Consider the following 22,318-nt stretch of genomic DNA (forward strand, 5'->3'; position numbering starts at 1 on the left):
AAGGGGCCTTGGTGGGTTTTCAGTATGTCTATTTCTCTTTCTAAACTGCCAAGCCTTATCTAGTATATGCAGAAAATGCTCATGGGAGGCATTTCCTCTATCTTCTTTAATATCATCCATTGAAGCTATGCACCCCATCAGCTTGTGTGTGACTTAATATGACTGAATAACCTCTGAGCTGGGAGGTTATTCAGGAATACCGTGTTTCCCTGTTTAAGCTTTGGATTGAATCTACATCTTTCATTGTTCCAAGACCAAAATGATCCTAAAGCCAGGTAGGATAAGAACAGTGTCCTTTTCACTCCTGTGCAGAAGAGAACAAACATCACACAATGTGTGTGTGAAAATGGCATTTGCATTTTCATTTAGAGTTAAATATTTTTACATACTGTCTCTGTTACATGATCATTGCTCTTTTTAGGGCTAATTGCAATTGAAGCATCTACAGTTCCGGTTGCAAAGGGAGCCCCAAGTTTTAGAGGCTTACGCAGAGCTAATGCATGTGCCTTTCAAAGGCTAGTTCCTCTGTGAAATTCAGCTGCTGTTGTGCATTTTTAATGGTCTTTTTTCACCTGGCCTTGGGGCAGCCCTTGCTGCTCTTTCTGGTTTTCCTAATATTGTTCTCTGAAGAATTAAGATCTCAGGTGAGATGTCCTATCCCATTTTGGGCAGGAAGGGGCACAGCTTTTCTGGAGTCTTCATGTTGAAGCTAGTCTGTTTCTTGCTGCACTCCTGCTTCTTTGAGGTGGCAGGTGGGAGTATGGTGCATATTCCTTTTTCTTGCTGTTTGGTAGGTCTGATTTCGCTGCCTTTCCTCTCCACACAGTGTATCCTCAGGTAGGTAGGAGAAGCTAGTAGGAGAAATCCAGGAGGAAAAATATTGTGTTTGGTCCCCACTGCTTTGCTTCCTCTTGATGTCAACATGCTGGGTTATATCTGGAGCTGTGAATCCAGAAACTTTCCCCGTATCCCACAGTCTCCCCAATATCATACCCCTGTGTTGTGTGTCTGAATGGCTGATATGGGCACCGCAGGGACAGCCTGCCTTGCATTAAAAGCAGACATGTGCAGTATCTCAGAGACTCTCAGTGCTATGCCAGATTAGGTGGAGATCTCTGAAGGCTTCCCTAGATTTCAGGCAAATGGGCAGGGAGGTGTGATTTGAAAGAAGAAAATGGTAGGCTTATATTTTGGAGCAAACGCCTTTTGTTTCTCCTGCCAAAGCAGGTTTTGGAGTGGGCTTTAGTCAGTGAACTTCAGGTTACACTCACTGTAAAAAAGACTGTCCTTAGCCACTTGCAGACCAGCCCTGATTCAGATCTTGTCTCCTCCATCCTGTAGCCAGGTTCTTGTCATCTCATGTTCATCTTCTTGGGAAACTGTCTTGTTATCAACAAAAATCATTAAAATTTTCATTCCTGATCCTGGACTAAGGCTGAAAATATCCTTGTCTCCATAAAAACAAACTGAAAACAAACCACAACACAACATCGTCTCCTCCATCCCTCTTCCAGAAGGAATGCAGTGCAACAAGGCAGAGTCACTCAGATGCCTCTCATCTATGCTACTTTACTATACAGCTCCCTGAATTGGACCTATTCATCCTGTGGAAGAGTGAGCTCTGGAGGACAAGACTCCAAGGCTTTGTAGCTGCCTTGTAGAGACACAGCCTGCAACTTGGAAGCACTCTCTTCTGGGAAAAGAGGAGGTTAAACCAGTACTGTTGGCCAGACCCTGTGCCCAAGTCTCCCCAGGTGAAGAGAGATGAGTCCAGGCAGAGAAGTGAGAAGAGTCATCTCCTATATGATGTTTTACTAGGAAAGAAGCAAACTAAAGCACAATAAGCAGGTGTTTTGGATCCATCTTTGAGGTGTAAACTAATGGCTGAGAGGGGAAGTTATGTGAAGAGTTGCCAGTGTTAGAAATTTGAGAAGTCTTGCCCCTCAGAGTGGCTTTGCCTGAGGCTTTTGCTTTCTGCTTCTTTGATTTGTGTGGATCTGGGAGGCTGTGCTGCTTGCAGGAACAGGACCCTGAAATAACAGGAAAGGATGCCCTATACAATGAGCATGAAGAGGGAACAATCCCAGCTCTCAGAGATGAGCCTTTAAAATGTTTGGGAGCAATGGTATTTCATAAAAGTGAATCTTTGAGTAAGAGCTAAGCAGTTATTGTTTCTGGTCTTATAGATGACCCAGGAATGTGATGTTTCTACTGGCACTCAGTGAGACAGCTTTTGGTTGGGAGCTATCCAAGGCTCCTGGCATGGTTTCGGCATTCCTGCAGATTTGACACAATGATTTTAACCAAAATCCCACATGCTTGATATAATCACTCAGTGCCTTTAGAAGGGGTTTTATACCTAATATGGACAAAAAAGGGCTCTGCTTTTTCAGAGATGTGACGTGTAGTGAGCAGGTTTGGATCCAGAAATAGACTCATCTGTATTCACTTAGCTTTAGTATTTTTTGTGGTCTTTATTGTAACAGGCAGACACCTGCTGACTGCCCAAGTCTAGATTGCAATATTCACTTTTTAATAACACAGCTACCCCTCAGTTTCTCTTGATTTGACATCTGTGTGGCATGTAAATGTCAAACACACCACGGGGAAGTTAATCACTATATCAGCTGAGTCTAATGATGAGACAAAGACAAAAATATGCTGGCTGCCTATGTGGATACAGAGGAGATGATCAGCCACTTTGGCTAAATGTACAAGTGGGCAGAAGTTGATGGAAACAGTGACTGAGCTCCTTTATCAGTCATTATTAATGGAGAGGATTCTGTCACTGCTGTATACCAGTAATGTACAGCGGCACAAAGAGGCTGTGATGCCAAGTGATTCTTTCAGAGCCACTCTTCACTCCATGCTGCCCAAGCATATCTGGCTTCGTGAGATCCTAGGAAGTAATCAGCCTTGCCTGTTGTCTCATACCCCACTTTCAGCTTTTTGCTGCTGGGTACTGGGGTTTGCAGTGTACCTGCAACAGTTCTGTGCTGATGGACATAGACAGCTCCTGGCTGAGGCATGATCAGGACTTGCCTGTATTGTATCTTGGGACTACATGTGACTACATCTGAAGTCAACAAGCTGTCTTTTTAATATAACAGCCCCTAGGAAGTGTGTGTCTGCTGATCTGGTGTAATTAGTTACAACCACACAAAACAGGAATGCTGCATTGCAAAAATACAGTGGGAAGCTGCTATGCGTGGATGTCACTGCTGCCTGTGCATGCAGGGCACAGGCAGACCAGCTGTCTGCTCTGAGGACCTTGTCAGTGAGGATGGTTTTACTCAAGTGCTCAGCATTGACCTAATTCAGCTTCTTTTCCAGTAAACAAGCTGAATCCAGCCAGTGGCTGTACCCTTCCTTCATAGGTAGTGCCAATGGGCCTTTACTGTCTAGGTATAGGCAGGGTTGCAGAGTCCAGTATGCTGAGGGAATACACATCAGTCATGCCTATTTAAACTGTATGCTTCTCTAGGAAATAGCTTCAATAGCATGGTTATAGAGGATGGTCTTTACAGGAGTTGTTTTTTGGGGGGGGTGGTGTTCAAAGGGATGCGTATCATGGATTCACACTTGCTACTGTTAAAGAGTTTGATGTTTATCATGCATTAACCTGTGGAAGTTAATGATTTAGCTCATGTGGCTTGCCTTTTTTTAGGTCTGTGTGGTTGCTTTCTGTAAGTTGAGCTCTCTCTGAACATTGTGGAGTGAGTGATGAGCTAAAGCCATTGTAACTAGTACTGTAGTTCTCATCTTCCAGCACATGGCCCCAGGGTGGCCCCACTCCTCATGCTGCAGCAGCAGCAGAGGACGATCATAGCACAGGAATGAGTTACAGTCACAGTTAAATGTGCTTTTATGGCTGCAAAGTGGAGCATATTGGAATACAGCTCCAATGTGCTGCGATTTCCAAAGCGGATAAGCACTATTTATGCTTTTTAGTTTCCTGTCTTATGGAAGAAACACAATGCTTTTCCAATAGTAGCTATTTTGATGGAGAAATGGATAGTGAAAGATGTCACATGATGGCCAACTGTGTGATCAGAGAGAGAAGTATGTTTCCTTATGACTCCAAACTAATATCTAATTTCAATCTCCTTTTTACTGTTATCAGCCAAGTGGAAAAGGCCCTCGTCTACCTGAAGTTTACTGTGTCATCAGCCGGCTGGGGTGCTTTGACTTATTTTCCAAGGTAAGGAGATTTTTAATTTGATTGTTTACTGAGACACATCTGTAGTGATGAACCAGACGAGAAGAATTTCTTCCTTTGATGGGAGATAAGTATTTTACAGTTGCTGTTTGGATATTCCATCCCGATTGTTGGGTTCATCAAAGAATGTCTTATTCCTTCTGTGACTGAGGCAGAACTTGATTCAAAAAACATCTGGGTGTCTGTATGATCTGGCTGACTGAAGGTTTTTCCATTGTTTTCTAAAGCCTTTCTGTGCTGAGTTGTAATTCTTGGCATCTACAGCTTGAATGATGGGCCAGTACCACTTTTATTCCAACACCCTGTGGAATGATGAAGTTAAGCAAAAAGATTATTTGATAAGTGAATTCTATATGCTTAACTCTGTTGACAGGATTTTTCATCCTAAGAGGCTAGGAAAGCATGGATAATCTATTAATTGTCCTCCACATTAATGAATCCAGAGCTGCACTGTATGCTGAGAGGGTTTACCTAAACAATATGTTTCTTGACACAAAAAGTTTGAGACAGTAAGCAAGACATTGCAGCTATATGGGGGGATTGAACAGCCGCAGGAACAGTTAACTGTCAGTCAGCTCCAGAGCCACAAGGATTCTTCTTTTGTAAGGCAAGAATTGATTAAAATTAACTGTTAAAAACATTTTTGATTACCATTTGAAATATCTCTCTGGCTGCCAGGACTTCATAGTCCTCTGAGAGTATGTCCTGTGAAACCCAGTGGGTACCTCAGAGTATCATACAGGATTTGCTGGTCATCTGTGGGGAACTATGATACATGTAAAATCAAATGGCTGCCTCCCCCTTTCCCAATTTCAATAGTGTTCATAGAGATGTCATTTTAATTTGCCAGAGATTTTCACTTCAGAGATGGTAAATCTCACAGAACTTACATAGATTTTTTTGTTGTTGTGTTTATTTGTATAGGAATAAAGCTGAAAAGAACATGCAAATCATTGAAGTTAATAAAATCGTAGTGTATTATTCATATGAATTAATAATCATACAGAATGTTATCTTCAATGCAGGTTTCAAGCTTTTCTAGATAAAACTTTGTTTAACACAAATCTTGTGTGAAGAAAAACAATGGCTTGCAATAGTTGCAATAGTAACAATTTTACCTTTGACGTCTTTCATTAAGCTCTGAAATCAAGGTTTCATAACAGTGTCACTTAGGGAAAATAATGTATCCAAACACAGATATCTGTGAAATGGAATGCATTGTTCTGGGAGGATAACACAGTTCACCAAACTTGTGGTATGGAGACATGTCCTGAGGCTCTTAGTTTGCTTTTATGCTTTTATCTAATTTTGATAGCGCACTAATTTTCAAAAGAAAACTTGGGAGAGAGGAAATATGGGAAAAACCCAACTGTCCTCCTTACAACCAAGTACCACTGCAGCTGAGGTATGAAGCCAGACAAGGAAGGTCACCGCTCCAAAACTGCAAATCATCTGCTTCCCCAGTTCATTCTGCCTTGAAAAAAGTGTCTTCTTTTTGTTTTTCTCAACCAAAGTGAACCTAAGGTTGGCAGGTGAATGTGATTTCACTGGCTTCAGCAGGGGCTATTCCCAGGAATTGTGTTAAGCAGGCCCTGGTCACACAAATTCTTGCTCAGTGCAGGAAGGAAGGCTCCCACTTGGTTTCTTATCAAATGGGACTGTGACAAACCTGCACTCTTTTTCAACTCATTGGCTCATGGGCCACAAAAGGACCTTATCTGCCCTGGAGTCTGTCAACAGTGGTACTGTAGCCTCCCACCTGATGGTACTGACACCAGGGTGGGAGAAGGGTGTTTGGCAGCATGCAGAGCTGACTCCAGCCCTGGGCTGGATTTAGCAAGGCTCTTTGGCACACACTCCAAGCACTGCATTTGGAAACGGGTTGGAGGGGTAAAACAGTTGTTAAATGGAAGAGGCAGAATTTGAGCCTTAGCATCCCTGTTGAGTTTGGAGATTGATGTGGTCTGGATGATGACAGAAGTTCTTGAAAACTGAAATAGTCTCTTCTTCCAGCCTAGTAAGAGGAACCTGGGCTGTCCTAATAGATAAATCCAGTGAAAGAGAGGAAAACAATCATCACAGTGCACTGTGTCAAATTAGTCAAAACAAGAAACAATCATCTTTACAGAAAAATGCGTGTGTTGAAAGACAAGGAGATATTAAACCTTGGAAATTATTGATCAGAAAAGCAGAAGGAGTCCTCTGTTTTAGAACATTTAGCATCATTTTTCTGATAGCCTGCATTATTTTCATCTTCCTCAAAGCCTTTTATGGTCACTGTTATTACACCTACTGCTAAGACAGGCTTGAGAGCCACAGATATCTTTACTTCCAGCCAGTTCATTTGGTCATGGTTTCAACAGATGTTTTTGACCATTTTATCTCCTGAGATCTCTGTTCAACTCTTATACAGTTTAAATACTCCTTTTTATTTGTGTTGTGAAGGTTGTTGGGACAGGGATATGACACACAGAGGGCCCCCAACTCCAGCAACACAAAACATCAAATAGTGACTGCAGAAAAGGAGATAATGTGTTAGGCATATTATAACTGCATGCTGGCAGTGTGTCGGAGCACTGAGGGATCCAGGGCATAGCCTTGGTTCATTACTACTTCCTGTTTGGGCAGCTGGTTTGGTTTTGGTGAGGATAGTCATTGAGCTGCAAATTACATCAAGAATGAAACTGGTATCTTCATTTATGGCTATCTGCCACTTCCGTGGACTCTGGAATGCGAGTTATGTATATAGGGTCAGCTTTGCTTTAGTTAGGTCTTTACTGTGTTGCAAGGAGGAAGGGAAAACTATGCACCAGCGAATGCCTCTGTTGGCATTTGGTGTCACTAGCTACCATTGTAGGTCACCAGCTTGTGCTTAAGTATCTTTTAATGTTCTGTTTCAGTGAAAAGCATTTCCAAGAGAAACAACGGAAAATACCTCAGACCCACTAACTCTTGTATGGCCTTTTGCTCTTGAGTGGTGGTTAAAAGATCACAATTTCAGGTCAAAAGACTAACTGCTTTGAAGCTTGTTTTCTCATATTCTTTAGTTTTATCATCTATATGGTCTGTCTAATGTGGGAAAACTTAGCTGTGATCTAATTTATGTGACCAGAGAGAAGAAAATAATAGTCCTCTCTATCTCTAAGAAGTTCCATCTGCTTCTTTCAAAACTACATTGCCTGCTCTACATCATGTCAACGAGTAAAATGACCTTAATGCAGGCACTCAGCATAAACAGCTGGGCATGTTTCATGATGCTGCTTGTGGCTGGCTCCAGCTCAGCACAGACTGAGACGTAACTGCTGCTGACACGTCCAGGATTTTTCCAGTAGCTCTTTCTTGGTGGACTTCTGCTGGAATCATAGTGTGGCAGGATTGCTTTTCTTGCTGGTCTGGCCTCTTCCTGCCCTTTAGGTTGAAATAGAAGAGGTGCCTAAGACAGAATAAAGTGTATCTCCTTAATACAAATTCTAAGATGTACCACTTAGACATGATGCTGACCTATCCTGTGATCATGGGATTTTTCTTGACCTTTTCCCTCTTTAGCTCACCCTATTGTTCAGGCAAAATCCAACAATATAGATCCCTTTTGCCATGCTGAGTCTTCGTTCTCCTTTCCAGATTTGTTATTCCTTCCTTGTCTCTGTGTTAACTGCATTCACAAACAGGCTTGGTTTTGTAACTAGAAAACCATTTTTAGAGTACAATCAAATCCTGTGGTTTTAATGGTAGTGAAGAAATGCATGGCTGAGGAGAATTAGATATGCCATGTGTTCAGGCATATGTAGGTCAAAAGATGCTTCAGAAGTGTATGTGGTGCTGAATTGTTCTGTCTCTTTCTCTCTTATGTCTTACTAATGGATCAGATCCTGGATGAGGTTGAAAGGAGAAGGGGAATATCTGCTGCCCTGGTTTATCCATTTATGAGGAGTCTGATGGAATCTCCTTTTCCTGCACCTGGAAAGACAATCAAAGTCAAAACCTTTCTGCCTGGAGCTGGAAATGAGGTAAAAACCAACTGTAAATATCAAACAGCAAAATCAAAACAGGAGGAGACATGCGGATGCTGCAAGACATGTGAGGTGGCACAAACTCCAAATGAGCAGTTCAGGAGCTGCACCACTCTTGCATTTATTAGTAAGTTGTGTTTAAGAAGAAACCACAACACAAATGTCTTAGTATGCCTGGCCTGGTGTGAATAACAAACTACAGTGTTGCTGGGCTTTATCACAGTGATGAAGTTGTTTCCCATACTGATTGTAGTTGAACAGTCTAGCAGCTGGTTGCCTTTGCAAACCTCATTATTGTTAGTCCTGGCCTTAGTAGGAGGAGTGACCAGCAGTGTTTAAATGGCTCTTTTTGGCAGTAAATATCCTTTAAGTGGCCCTCAAAATAGTCTATATTTGGAAAAGCGTATCATATAAAAGTTTCTCTGTGTGTGTGCGCACATATAATAGATTTCATTTCCTTCTATTACTTATTCATGTAGCTAGAAGCCTACAACATATGCCTTACTGAAAAGCTGCAATGTTGATGCCTTGCTTCAAAAGGTTTTTTGTAACTTGAGGCTTGCTAGCCATTTGCCATGTCAAATTCTGCTCTCTGCATGTCTTTATGTAAGTATATAATAGTTCCACTCACATGGGCAAGCATATAGAGGAAATTAATTACTGCAGATAGGAACAGAATTTGGCCCAGTTAATGCAAGCAGGAAAAATTCCCCTCTAGGCTTATTTTACACTCCTTAGGGTTAGTTTTACAGCACTATTACTGTTTTTACATTGAATCATATTTTCTTCAGTTGTAATGCCACTGACTTCCACGGAGTGGGCCTGTAATGTCAGTCAGAATGAAATGTAAAGGGCTCCTTGTGTAAGTGACTTGCAAAGCATGTTTAAGTTGCAAGTGGTTTCTTCTGGAGAAGCAAAGGAAAATTGAAAGGCTGATTGGCATAACAGTGATAAGATCTGATAATGCTGTCTGGATGTGTATATATGTGGGAACCATGGATCTGCAACATCTCTGTCTTCTGCTCGAGCTTCTGAACTCTCCCAGAGAAAAACATTGAGATAATTCCAAACAAACAAACAACTCTCTTCTGGCTGAGCTTTGCTCTCTGTTATGCTAGTACAAACTTGTTATTTAAATGGAATGCACTGGTTTAATTAGGAACAGAATCTTGTCCTTCCATTGTGGTTCCTCTGACCTAAACAAAGACGATGATTAATTGGGAAGTAGACAGTATATTTCTTTGTGAAGAACAGACTGAAGCAGAAGGCTTTACCAGGCAACAGAAAACATCCATGGCATTTGGAAAAGCTGCCGTAACTTGCATTGCATCCTACCCCGCAGCGAGATTTTAGCGCTGGAATCTTTGCAGTAAAACCAGCTCCTCGTGATTTGGCACATAAATGTGATTCGATCTTGCAATCCAAATCCTAGGGAATGGAAGTGGGCATCTTTACTGAATATGAGAAATAGGTAGGCAGGCAGCATTCCTTGAGCAGGTAATCATGGAACACCATCACTCCACAGTTTGATTCTTACTGCTGTTTGGGACAACAGCTGAGTAATGGGTATCTAATACTCTGGCACCATAATATTTCTGTATTTCAAGATCAGAGAAGTCAAATCTGTACACAAATACTGTTCTAACAGTGACTTTCTTTTTACAGTCCTTTGTTACTGATCACAAACAACAGTGCAACTATACTGGTATGAACTGGTTTTGTTTCCAGTATGCTGTGGTCTTGATCATATCTTTAAAACAGTGTTCGTGGGGAATTTTGTAAGAATTACTTCAGTTTAAGCTCAATACAGCATGCGCATGGAATGTGTTGTCATGTGCCTGAAAACTTAAAAGCAGTCTAAAGCATTAAAGTGACGGTGCTTTTGGGACATACGGACAGAAGGAGATGTGTATATGTTCCTGTTAATATGTCTTCAGAGATTTCAACACAGCTTCAAGTTGGCCAACTTTTACCTTTTCCCTTCTGTTTCCTCAGATTCCTCAGTAGTTCATCATTTGCTGTCTTGCACTTCATATTTTTCTCCCTCTGTTACTCTCTTCTTCATGTTTTTTTTTCCCCTCTTCTTTTTTCTGTCCTCTGCCTTCAAGTTCCACATCTGAGCATGTCAGTTGCACACTAAAAGGAAGACATAATAAACGAACCAAGCAAAATGCATTTGAGAAAAGGAAGGAGAGGGCCTGAGGTCATGGCTGAAGTATGAAAATTAGACTTTAAAGGGATGTCACAAGTCACCATCTAGGCCTTGTCCTGACTCCCCAGTTAAGTATATATATGTACATATCTTTATGACAAAAAAAAAGTTCTAACCGTTACATAGTGAATTATGCATCACAGAAGAGTGTAAATGAAGTAATTTGGGTTTAAATTTTGCCTGGTCTTTAAATTCAGTCCCTGGCTGCTATCTGGATGTAAATTTGAATTGCTAGCTAAGTTTATAACCAAATCTACCTTGTCTTTATGGCAGTTTTGACCATGCAAGCTTCCAATTCCAGTGTTCTCAGTTTGTTACTTACTGTTGACTCAGCCAAGCTTTACACCTCTGACAGGGGGCTTTCCTCAGAAATGGCAGTAGTTTTAATGTGCTCAACTGTATCCTGGGATGAAGACTGACTGTGAATTGTGTAATATGCCATTTCTCTGGAGTGCTGTGTCTTCAGCTGCAGTTTGCGAAAGAGGATGGGGGTTGTTCTCTACATCTCCCCAACAGAAAAGCATGAAGCAGTGCTGGAGGGCCTGGGCTAGGGTGCTGAGCGCCCTGGTGCTGACAGCCCTGGCCAGTAATACTGACTGATGTTTGTTGGATGTGTTCAGGTCATTGAGCTTAGGCGGCCCATGGACTCACGCCTGGAGCATGTGGACTTTGAATGCCTTTTCAAGTGCCTCAGCGTTCGTCAGATCATCAGGATCTTTGCTTCTCTCCTGTTGGAGCGGCGTGTCATCTTTGTAGCAGATAAGCTCAGGTAAGTGGCAAAGGGACCTGAACCACACATTCAGGACAGTGCTGTCACTGGATTCAAAAAGCTTTATGCGAGATCCTGATGGTTATCAGATGTGAGGATCCTCTTGCTAGAGAATTTGTATGATTTTTACATCAATGGATGTTATTTGCATCAGGTGCGGCATATATTCACTAGCAGTCACCAGTTACAAGCCACTTGTTCTGTCTTACTTCCCCATCCATAAAATGGTAATAACAATACTCAGCTGCTTCATATCAGCAAAGGTTTGCACAGTGTTTTGAGGCAATATAGTCCTAGCAATATTTTGTTTCAGGTTTTGGAGCAGAGTACTCATAAAGAGCAGCAGAGATTGTCACTGAGGTGGTTCATCTTGTGGCCATGCAGTGCAGCCAGGCAGGGAGGTGGAGTGCTGAAAGTTCACCTGGTTTGCTAAACGCAGTACAGAGTTTATAATGGGGATGGGCTTCAAATCCTGCACTACCAAACCTATCCATTGAGAGTGTTAATAATACTATTATGGTCCATCCCAACTAGTTTGGATATTTTTCCTCATGTTCAAATGACCTGAAAACATTTGCTTTCTGAAGCTCCATCTTGGTCAGCTTGCTACATCGTTCCAGTGTACCATTTATTTCCCTACCCTTTGATTGCTATATCCCCATCCTGGGTTCCCTGAGATACGAACTCACCTGAAGGTGCAGTACAAGAGGCAGGTCACAAATCCACATGTCCTTTACCAAGGAAATGTAAGTTCTGTGTAGGCTGCACTCCTGCTCTGCAGCAAAGGATCATCCTGGTTTAGATGCTTGCGTAATACGTATAGAAAAGTATGGACACTGTAAAGAAGATGTTATTTGTTGTGGCATGATACATAATAAAAGAGGGCAAATAAAAATAAAGACCGTAATTTATTAGACTCAGGAACATCAAGCATCTTTTAAAAAGACACAAAAGACTGTGTGGGTGGTTAAAAACTCATATGGATCTACCCAAACAAACTCTGTTAAACACTTTATCAGCCCTGAACTTCTCTGAATGACCGCCAGAAATAATAGCTGCACTTAGTGGCCGCCAGTGTATATAATAGCAAAAATACTTTTCATAGTAAAAGCTTTACAACCTTTAGGGGAAAATGTCTTAAAGCTGCAGACCTTTCTCAGGTTATAAAGTTACTTCCTTAGCAGTCTTTTTTGTTGTCTAGAACAACAGGAACTTTTTATTTCATCTCTTCCCTTGTCAGTAACTCGTAGTTTGAATGACCATTTGGGATGACTTAATTTCACATAAACTCCTGGTGAGAATTGTATAGCTGGTCCAGGGTTTCTGCAATACTTTACTGGATATGTGAGTCATACCATGAGTACTGGGGCAGGTGGCTTTTGAAAACTGTTGGCATGTTCCTTCTGACTCTTTTTCTATCGCATGCTTCATTACATCGTTCTGTCTGTTTCTATTTTACTGTTCATTTAGCAGAATTAGTGGCACCCGCAAGTCTGACTGTAACTCAGAATGACACAGGTCTGCGTTCCTTCAAATGGCACAGTGATTTGAGTGGAAAATTACAACAATGGTACATAGAAAATGAGGACTGTGCTGTGCTGCCGCCAACTGTTGCTCTGTTTTGGAGTTCCCTGTTACTCTTTTGTGATGCTGTCCTGGTTTGGCAAAATACCCCAGGCAGATCTGTGAACTGCAGGCACAGTACTGTGGGGATGGCTTGCTGCAGGAAACATCCTCAGCTGAGAGCTGGGACAGAATGTGTTCTCTGGGATAGCTGGCTTAGCTGATGTCATGTAGCACTTCCAGGCACTGCTCAGAGAGAAGAAGCAACACTTAAACCTACTGTGACAGGATGAAGTTAGCCTGGCTTGGAAAACAGTCATGCTGCCGATGTTGAGGGCTCATGGTAACTCAGGACTTCATCAGGCAACCAGGGTTTTGTACACACTGCAAGCCTGACTGGAAGCTAACAGCTCAGGCTTGCCCATGCAAGCTTTATAGCTACATGCCTCAGAGCAGATGATAACAAAGTCCTGCTTAAAAGCAAAGCACTGCTGCTCTCCCTTTTTGGCACACAAATAGGGAACCAGGACCAACAGGAACTAGAAATGATAAAGATCCCTTTCCATAAACACATAGCTGAACATTGCTCTCTCTTGCAAAGCTCTTCTTCAGTGAACTGTTGCTTCTATCATGAGGATGAGGCATCAAGTTAGGGACCAGGCAGCAAGTTAGGGACCATTATAAAGTATTTTGAGAAAGGAGAGGATTCAGACAGATCCAAGAAGCTTATGAGGTTTTGTGGTTGCTCCTGTAAGAAGGGACACAACCTTTCTTTTAAAAAGGTTTATGTTCATATACTTTATTATACACACATGTACTCTTTATTATGTACATATAGTTTATTTAGTTTAAAAAGAGTATGACAAAATCTGCTGTGGTAGATAAGGCCCTGGATTAAGACTTGTAAACCCTGAGCTGTCCTTCTGAACCTCTTTGACCTGCTCTGTGACTCATGCTGGAAACGTAGCACCTCTTTCTTATCTTCTGTCTGGTCTGTGTTGGATCTTAAATGCTCCAGAACAGAGAATACTTCTTGATCTGTGTGTGTGCACACAGCTCTACTTGATACAGTGCATCCCCTCTCAGCATGGAGATCTTGGAGGTACTGTAAAATAGAAACTAATAACAAGTCCTTTGACAAAGGCCTGCAGAAAGTGACAGTGGATTTAAATTCAATACCTAACTTAGGTTTTCATGGTTTAAATGGGGATGAAGATTATAATGAAACACTCTGGCTTTGAGCTAATAACTGTCTGTCTTGGAACCTTTGCCTTGTCTGACGTGAATTTTGTTTATGGGCATCATGGCTGAAACTGAAGGAGTTTACCAGTAATGTGGAAAAAAAAGGTAGTGAAATATCTTACAGGTCCAGTCTGTGGGCCCAAAGAATGAAAGCAGGAAATTAAAAAGCTTTTACAAGGGTTTGATTTCTGCATGTACCCAAGAAATAGCTTAGAAATAAATGACGTTGAGGTTTAGGCTTCAAACAATGAGATGCAGTGGGGTTTTGTGGCTCCTGTTTAACAGGTCTCCAAGCAATAAATGATTTCACACATTATACAGGTTTGGAAAAGTCATGCCTGGTGAAGTGAGACTCATTCAATAAACTGTTACTTACAGTTCTTATAGTGCCCAATATGTGCAAATTTATAGTCCTTGATCTTTGTGCAGAAGAAAAAGGAAGTGATCACAGAAAGAAATGAGCAAACAATAGTAAAGGTTTGAACGACAGGACTGTGAGGCTGCCTTGGTTGGATATGTGCAGTTAGGTTTGGGTTTTTTCCCAATATGTTGCTTATATTTATTTTTTCTGCTTGAAATCAGCAAACAAATCCCTGCAGCTGTTTACTCACCTTTAAGAACGAATTTGAACCTGTCAGTGATCTTTTAGTATTTTGCTTTCCATGAACAGTCAAGAAGAAAACAGTGAAATAAAAATAACAATAGATAAACTTGGAATAACTCAGAGAAAGGTAACTTAAAGCTCCAATTCCTTAAACATCTGCTGAAAGCACAGCTGAGTTGGCATGCCCCCTGCCAGTTCCAATCTCCATCCCAGCTGGGAGCCCCTCTTTGTGTTCCCACTGTTCTGTCCACCCCAACTCCAAAGCAACCCCATGACTGCCAGTTGCAAAGGGAGAGCTGGTGCAGTGCAGTCGTGAGAGCTTCGAAAGGCTGGCGGTAGATGCAAACTGAGTGGGTTCTGGGGCTCAAGGAACATTGGTGTTGCTGCAGGCACAGAGGGAGCAACAGAAAGTAAATAGAAAGTAAACACTGGAAGAAAAATATTTCTTTGCTTGTTTTAGTTTTATGCTGGGGACAGGCTTGCTGAGGAGGTGATACACCCATGTGCGTGAGAATAGCCTTTCTGCCTTTTCCCCTGTTTGGAGAGGGGGAAGGAAGACCTTGGGCATGTCAATGACCCTTTGTTATAACCCCATTTTTTATAAATAAAAGACACCTCTTCTATAATCTACCATATTGTGAAAGACTCTGAACATAATTTGCTTACATTGCACATATAGGTCCAGTCCATCACCATCCAGAGTCAGTGGGAATGTTTGAATGAGGCTCATCTTTTGCTGTGGATCTAAATCCTAGAATATTCCCTTCAGCTGCCTTTGTGAAGCTTTAGTGGCTGTGAAAAGCTTCCTTGGAGTCCTTGTCTTTGTAAAAGACAAAATAACTTTTCATTGTTGTGACTTGGTTTTGTATGAGATACCTGAGCTACTTCTCAGTGAAGCAGGAACATGGACTTCGAGGGAAAAACCTCTGTTGATAGCAATGGGTTTTATGCTCCTAAACCGTACAGGTGAACTTGGAAACATAGCCCAAGGTGAAGGTGTGCCAGGCATTTCTCCAAGTGGCAGCGCCAGCTCAGGAAGTGCCCCCTCCTCTTCCCTTTGTTTGTTCCTGCCCTGTGCCATGCTTTCCCTCCCCCAGGAGTCTGTGCCAGTCCAGCTGCAGCAGGAATTCTGTAGTTCCTCCAAATCAGATGGGCCCCTTGGCCAGGTCACACCAGGAGCTCCTGTGCTGGGAGCTTCATCCCTTAGGGATGGCCACACATGACTTTGTCTTCCCACAGAGTTTTTCCCCTGCTCCTCCACCAGCACACATCCCCTGGCCCAGCATGGACCAACAGACTGTCACCTGGTGTGCTGCACACCCCTGAAACCCTCCTCTGCAGCACTCGCCCCAGGATGTCAAGAGGGAGGGGTGCTGTTGCAAGCAGGAGAGTAGAAGCTAGGTACCTATGAGGTGGGAAGACTTCATCCTGTTAAGGACAAAAATCTCCCTGCCCCTCTCTGAAGTATTTTGGACTGCCAGGAGGAATATGTCTTCTAGCACAACTGTAGAACGTCCAGGCAGATCCCAGGTCTGACCAAAGGTTATGGGCTCCAGACAGAAACACTGACTAATACAGGACAGAAGTATAAATATGTAAATATTGGGGGAAGTCATCCCACAGGCATGTGGGATGCAAACTTCGTGGAGCAAAAAGGAAGCAGAGTGTACTTGTATTCCAGGGCAAAGGCTTTCAGAACAAACAATGGCATTTCCCTAATCTCATGGACACAGACAGCTTAGGGCTGTCTGTGTTAGCTGGGATGTTCAGAAAGCTCTGATGTTTGTCCTCATACTTGAATCTGTTGCTTTGGAAGTTGTCAGGCCATGGTAGAAAGCAGCAAAGGTAGAAAGCAGCAGTTGAGAGGCAGCCTAGTCCCTGTCTCTCAGTGCCTACCTAGGAAAGCAGTATTAGGCATCTTTTAATCTAGCAGACAAAATCTTGTAGCTCAAGTTAAAACATGAAAATTTAAATAGGAAATAAATGGTAATCTTAGTACTAAGAGTAATTCATCAGTTCTGTAAGCTCAAGTGGAAAAGTGAGAGCAGCTAAACTTTTGGGCAGGTTACTAAAGTGAAATCCCATTCCCTATTTCCTTACTGTTTATTTTTTATTAACAAAAGTAGGATATGACTCTTCCAAACGAATCATGGCAATGATAGGCCTGACCAGTCTCACCTGCAGCCTGGAATGCTCCTTTCCATTAGCCTGCCATAGCGTCACACTTGTAAGATCTGCCAGGTTTAAAAAGTAAATGTGTGTGTTAGGAAAAGAAAGTGTGCTCAGTGAACAAACTGTGAGCTTTGGGCAGTGATAAACAGCTCCTTTCCACCAAAAAAACAGCTTGTCAGGGAGAGTTTACTGCTGCCAGTCTCTAACCGGTCTGTACGCTCTAAGCACAGTCTATGGAAGACACAACTGTGTCTTCTCTTGGTCACATCAGGTACAGCCCTATATGGTGCTATCAGGTACAGCCCTGTATGGTGCTAGAAGTCCAGTTCTTTCTCTCAGGGAAAACTGGTTATCAGATGTGCATTGAAGAAGATGTTTAGAGATGCAAGCTATTGTATCTGTGGAATGTGTAATAGCTGCCAGATCTGATGTCTAAACCCAGAAGTGTGGATGGATGACATCTCTTCTGGTAACTTCTTTTATCCAGAGATCTTGAAGAGCTTTCTTAATTCTGTCAGGATTATTGCACTTGTCTGGTCTGCCATGCTGAACATGAGCTAGAGAATCTCTTCCACTGGTATCTCCCGTGGAGGGAATGAGCCCTCACATCAGTATCCAATATCTAATCACGGCTAGTAGACAAAATTTATTCTAAATAAATCAAATCCATTCATTACTACGTAAGTAACCTGAGAGTTTCTATCTCCTCCAGAGAGACAGATCAGCCCTCTCTGAGGAGTGATTTAGAACCCACAGACCATCCCTGCTTTACCTAAGGGACAATACCTTGCAGCTCCCTCCATCTTTTACATAAAAAGCATCCTCTAAAGTCTGTCTGAATGTCTGTTACCTCCCCTGAAATCACTTTTCTTTCATGAGACTGTGTTTTTTCTGAGTCTGCTTGCATTATGAAACATCACCAAGCAGAAACACTTCTACTTAAAAAACCTTTAACACTCTGTAACATGTGTGATTATTTGACCTCATGTAACTGCAATTTCTTGCTATTCTGCTTCTTGCTATCCTACCAAATATAGCTAGTAATCTTCTTTCAGTAGGATGTTTGTATGCAGTCTGGTCCTGCAAGATGCTTTGTCTTCCAGTCTAAATGCTAGAATTGAAAGTGTTCCATCTGATGTGGAGTCGGTGGTTTAAGGTAACTAAAAGAGCTGTCTTTCAAGATGTTTCTCAGAGAAATTTTGCACTTTAGTCCCCCCTCTCAAGAGATACTTAAGTTTTGTACCACTCGGATTACATTTCTCTGGCATTCAGATTATGCGATGACTGATGCTGCCAGAGGAGCTGTACGTAGACAGTAGGAAAATGCGTGTCAGGCAGAAGAGTCAGCCTGAGAAACAAAATTAACCTTCTAAGTCTGTGGTTTGTTTAAGGTTCCACAGTCCCAAAGAAAAGCAATCTAATAATAACTTTTCTAATATGCAGTGAACTTCAATATAATTTTCAATATGCCATATCCCAAGAAGGGTAGAGCTTGCATGATTTCCCTTTTCCTCCTGCCCTCCTTTCCAGTGGTATTTATTCATGTCTCTTCAGGCTTTGGATAATGCTCTACAGTGGGAAAAATAATCATTTTTCCACTTCTGATTTGTGCAGCAAAATCTTCTCTCCCTTCCACTTCCCCATGAAAGGGAATGTGATAAGAAGATGACCATGTTGTTTGCCAGTTCTCTTCTGGATTGCTTATTGGCACAATAAAGATATAGCAGTATGTTGCAACATCTTCCCAACTTGGCCTCTGGCTCCCAGTGGGGGAATTTAGATAGATTCCTTCTTTCCAGCTTTTGAATGAGAAGGACTGGGGAGTTGGGGTTCTCTTTTCTTACTACCTAGAAAAATTCTTCCTCCTATTTTACAGCTATCACGTTGTTAATAGCGCAAAGATTGCCTGTGAACATTAGCAAGGACTGGTGGAAGCAAAGGTCCCAGTGTGGAAAGAACAAGTAGTTAACACTCCTCCAGAGCACCTGGGCCAGAACCAGGTGTAATGGCTTTATGCTAAGAAGCTGTCCTGCAGGAAGGGACTGGATTACTCTGTGGGCACTAAGAATAATAACTTTCCACTTTGAAATGTTGGGGATTTTTCCTGTAACCACCTGACAAAGTCTGGGCAGGTGGATGATGTGTTAAAGCAATGACTTTTTGCCAAAAATCCCTTTTGCTTAAGCTTTATGAAAAGTATGATTGACTGCTGGTTGCTTGAAAAGCCAAATTCTCATTCTCAAGGGCACTTTGCATGTCTCTTTCTCCAGGGCCTTTCACGTGCCTCTCTTATGTGCAAATATTAAGGCAGCAAAATATAATATCTTTGTTGAAACCACATTTCCCTTTAATCAGCTTTTCTCTTCTAACTTTTAAATTAAGTACTTCAAAGCTATTCTCTGAAAGAGAGATCTCCTGACAGTGCATTTGCTGGTCTGCAGCCCTCAGCTCCATACAATGCAATCTTGATCTGTGCCATGAGCCAGGGCTGTGCTTTGCAGGTTACGTGTGGGACCTCAGACTGTCTGTCCCTACGATGTTCCAGGAAGGTGGGAGTTCAATTCTGAAAATGCAGCTCTTAATGAAATAATTTACTAATTTCTGACTAATTTACTAAATTCTGACTAATTTAAAAATGTTGTATATCTGTCTTCCCATATGTCAGTGAAAAACAAAAAAAAAGCCTCCTGTATAGTCAAAATGAACACTGTGGGGATATGTTCAGGTAATTATGGTGAGGCTGCTGATGCAATTGTACCGGTAAGATAAGGTAGCACAAGTTAGGATGAGATGTTGCAAGCTTAAGCTAAAGGGGAAGTGGTCAGAAAAGGGTTTATGGATGAAGATATTTCCCACTCAATTTTCAATAAAATATGATAAAGAGAAACCAGAAAAGGGACACAGATAATGACACAAACCATTGGGCAAGTCTGCTTCATGAACTGTACTTATTGGCATGGCAGCATGGAAGCCCATGGCTCCATGAATTAAAGTCAGAGAAAACAATTCCAGAAACTAGGTTGTAACCACTGTGTTTGTCATTAAAAATCTTCTACCTGGAGTTATCAGTAGCATGGAGGGATTGGTGCCTGGGCTTTCTGTAATTCACCTTCAGTAGTCTGGGTAGAGCTGGACACACTGGAGTGTGTCCCAAAATCAACTGGATCACTGGTGCCCCACTGAACTGCTTGTGGCACTGCTTGTGCCAGACAGGGGAGTCCATATGGTGATTCCTTTATAAGAATGTTATAAGCTTGGCTTTTCTCAGACAGCACCAGATAAAACTTAAAAGTGTAACTCATTTCTCACAAAACAACGTTTAGGTTTGGCTTGTCAGGAGGGAAAAACCACCATTTGAAGGGTGTGAGGGTTAAGTAGCTACACTCTTCAAGTTGTAAGCATAAAAAATTCTGCAAAGGATGACAACTGATAATGGGTCTGATGTGATGCAGAAAATATGCATTTCCTCCTCAGCCTGCCCCCCCCTCTCCCTGCCAGTGTTATCGCTGAGACCTGTTTGTGCTCCATGGGATATCACAGAGGTCACTTGTAGCAAATGTGTCATCATTTGAATTAGGGGAACCACTGTGGCCTGATTCTGCCTTTAGCCCTTGGCAGGAGCACAGGTGGGTTCTCACTTTTGCACCAGACTGCTACTTACCACACTAAGCAACCTTGCTTGGGGAGGTGAGGAAAGAGTGGCTGGACCCTGGAGGCTGATAGTCGAAGCGCAGTAGCAGAGCTTCTGGTTTGCTAAATCAGTCACCCTGGGAAAGGTTCACCTCTGGAATAATATATTCTCCTTTGTCAAGCTTCTGTGCAGAGTGATGGATTTTCACCTGCTTCTGGACTGAGTCATTAGCTTGCTGGTAAGACTGGGTAATACATGTTATAAGCCACAACAGCCAGGGAAGACCTCTCATTTGTGCTTTAGAAAGCTCTTTGCCCAGTCACTGAGACTGAGTGTAGCAGCATTTTGTTGTAGTGTATGTAATGATTGAGTTATGGATTGTTCAGAACTGGCTGCTGCATTTGAGTTGGCCTGGATGGACTTGGCTCACCGTGATCTTCACGGGAATTATATGTTTTCCCTCCATCATGACCACATTTACACTAGAGAATTTGCAGTTTTATTTAGACACTAGGGGCAGAGCTTTCTATTGGCAGGTTTCCCCTGACATCAAGAGAAAAAGTGACCTAAAATATGTACATTAGAGATCTGTTCATATTTCCCGAAAAGTGGGATGCCAGGTATTGATCCCAGATACAGTATTACCTCCATACTTCTGGCTAACTCCTAAAGACTCTTAATTTATGTCATGACTCTTAATTTACCTCTTACTTAAGTGTTTGATTTAAAAAACAGATCACAATGCAAATTATTACTCTGCTCTGGCTTTTACAGCCTAAGCTCACTCCATTTTCCGTGTAATATGTACCCACTACTTTGATTTTAAACATCCAGAGAAAGGTCAGATTTACTAACAAGGAATTCAGAAGCATCTTTCAAGTCATGTATGCAACCACTCCATCTTCAGCTTCCTGCAGCTACTCAGGTCAGGAGAGGAGAGGTGCCTTGGCAGCACCAGGGGACAGGAGTCCTCCTCCCTGTGCACCACTACACAGATGCTGGATTGACCACAAGAGACTCTTGAGCCAGGAGGCTGAAATATATTTTTTAATTAAAATTTAAATTGCATTATTAAAAGTTAATAAATATATTAATAATGCATTAAATTTGAATTAAAATTATTTAATAGCTTCAAAACCTACAGTCTCTAATTCCCAACCACCTTATAAAGGTTGGAAGGAGTCTCTGTGGTTTGCTTTACCCCTGAAGGGCTTCTAGAATGGTGAAAACTTATTCAGATTTCAGAAGCTGAAACATGCCATTACAGCCATCCCAACAACACTCTTCCACAGCAGACAGGGTACTCAGGCTCAAAAGGAGCTATCATGTCTTGTGTTGTACTTGTGGGCTGATCAGATTAAAGTAGAAGTGGAAAAAGAAGGGTCTCTGAGGCTTCATTTCAGCAAAGTATTTCACCACAGTGAAAGCAAATTAAGGCTGAAATTTATGCTAAAATACTTTGCTGAATCAAAGCCTAACCCAGTAGTTTCCTTGTCCCCTCATGCTTTGTTTTAATTGGTGAAGCCAGGCTTGAACTGACTATAATTCCTGCTGCTCTATAATCATTAGAAATAATTTTTCTATCAGTGTATTAGAATTAATTGGGCCAAACAGCAATAAGCTGAGCATGATTCTGGTGTTTGTTTTGATATAGAAATATAACCATTGTGGAGGAAACTTGTCTTTTCAGTTTGAAAATTATTCCTGATAGAAGCTGTGCTTTTGTTTCTCCCTGCTTGTCAATGGGCTTGCATAACTGGGGTAAGGAGGAAGCAGTGCAGAAGTGGCTGAAGAGTATGAGCACTGGTTATATTTGATTGGCATCTATACTATGAGTGGGCTTTGAGCCTCTGTCACATACCTTCAGCTATGCCAGTGTCCAACCTTTCCTCCTGC

General features: G+C 42.0%; 1 protein-coding gene across 6 annotated transcripts in view; it reads left to right on the plus strand.

The window, feature by feature from the left end:
* Positions 1-22,318, plus strand: part of DENND2B (DENN domain containing 2B) — a 179,056-nt gene that overhangs the window by 142,236 nt on the left and 14,502 nt on the right. For all 6 annotated transcript variants that reach the window (XM_031052650.2, XM_031052651.2, XM_031052649.2 and 3 more), the window contains 3 exons: positions 4,124-4,201; positions 8,086-8,226; positions 11,062-11,210. In XM_031052650.2, the coding sequence (XP_030908510.1) occupies positions 4,124-4,201; positions 8,086-8,226; positions 11,062-11,210 (368 nt within the window). The remainder of the gene's footprint in view (positions 1-4,123; positions 4,202-8,085; positions 8,227-11,061; positions 11,211-22,318) is intronic.

The sequence above is a fragment of the Melopsittacus undulatus genome, chromosome 4, assembly GCF_012275295.1.
Source record: "Melopsittacus undulatus isolate bMelUnd1 chromosome 4, bMelUnd1.mat.Z, whole genome shotgun sequence".
In the NCBI taxonomy this organism is placed as follows: domain Eukaryota; kingdom Metazoa; phylum Chordata; class Aves; order Psittaciformes; family Psittaculidae; genus Melopsittacus; species Melopsittacus undulatus.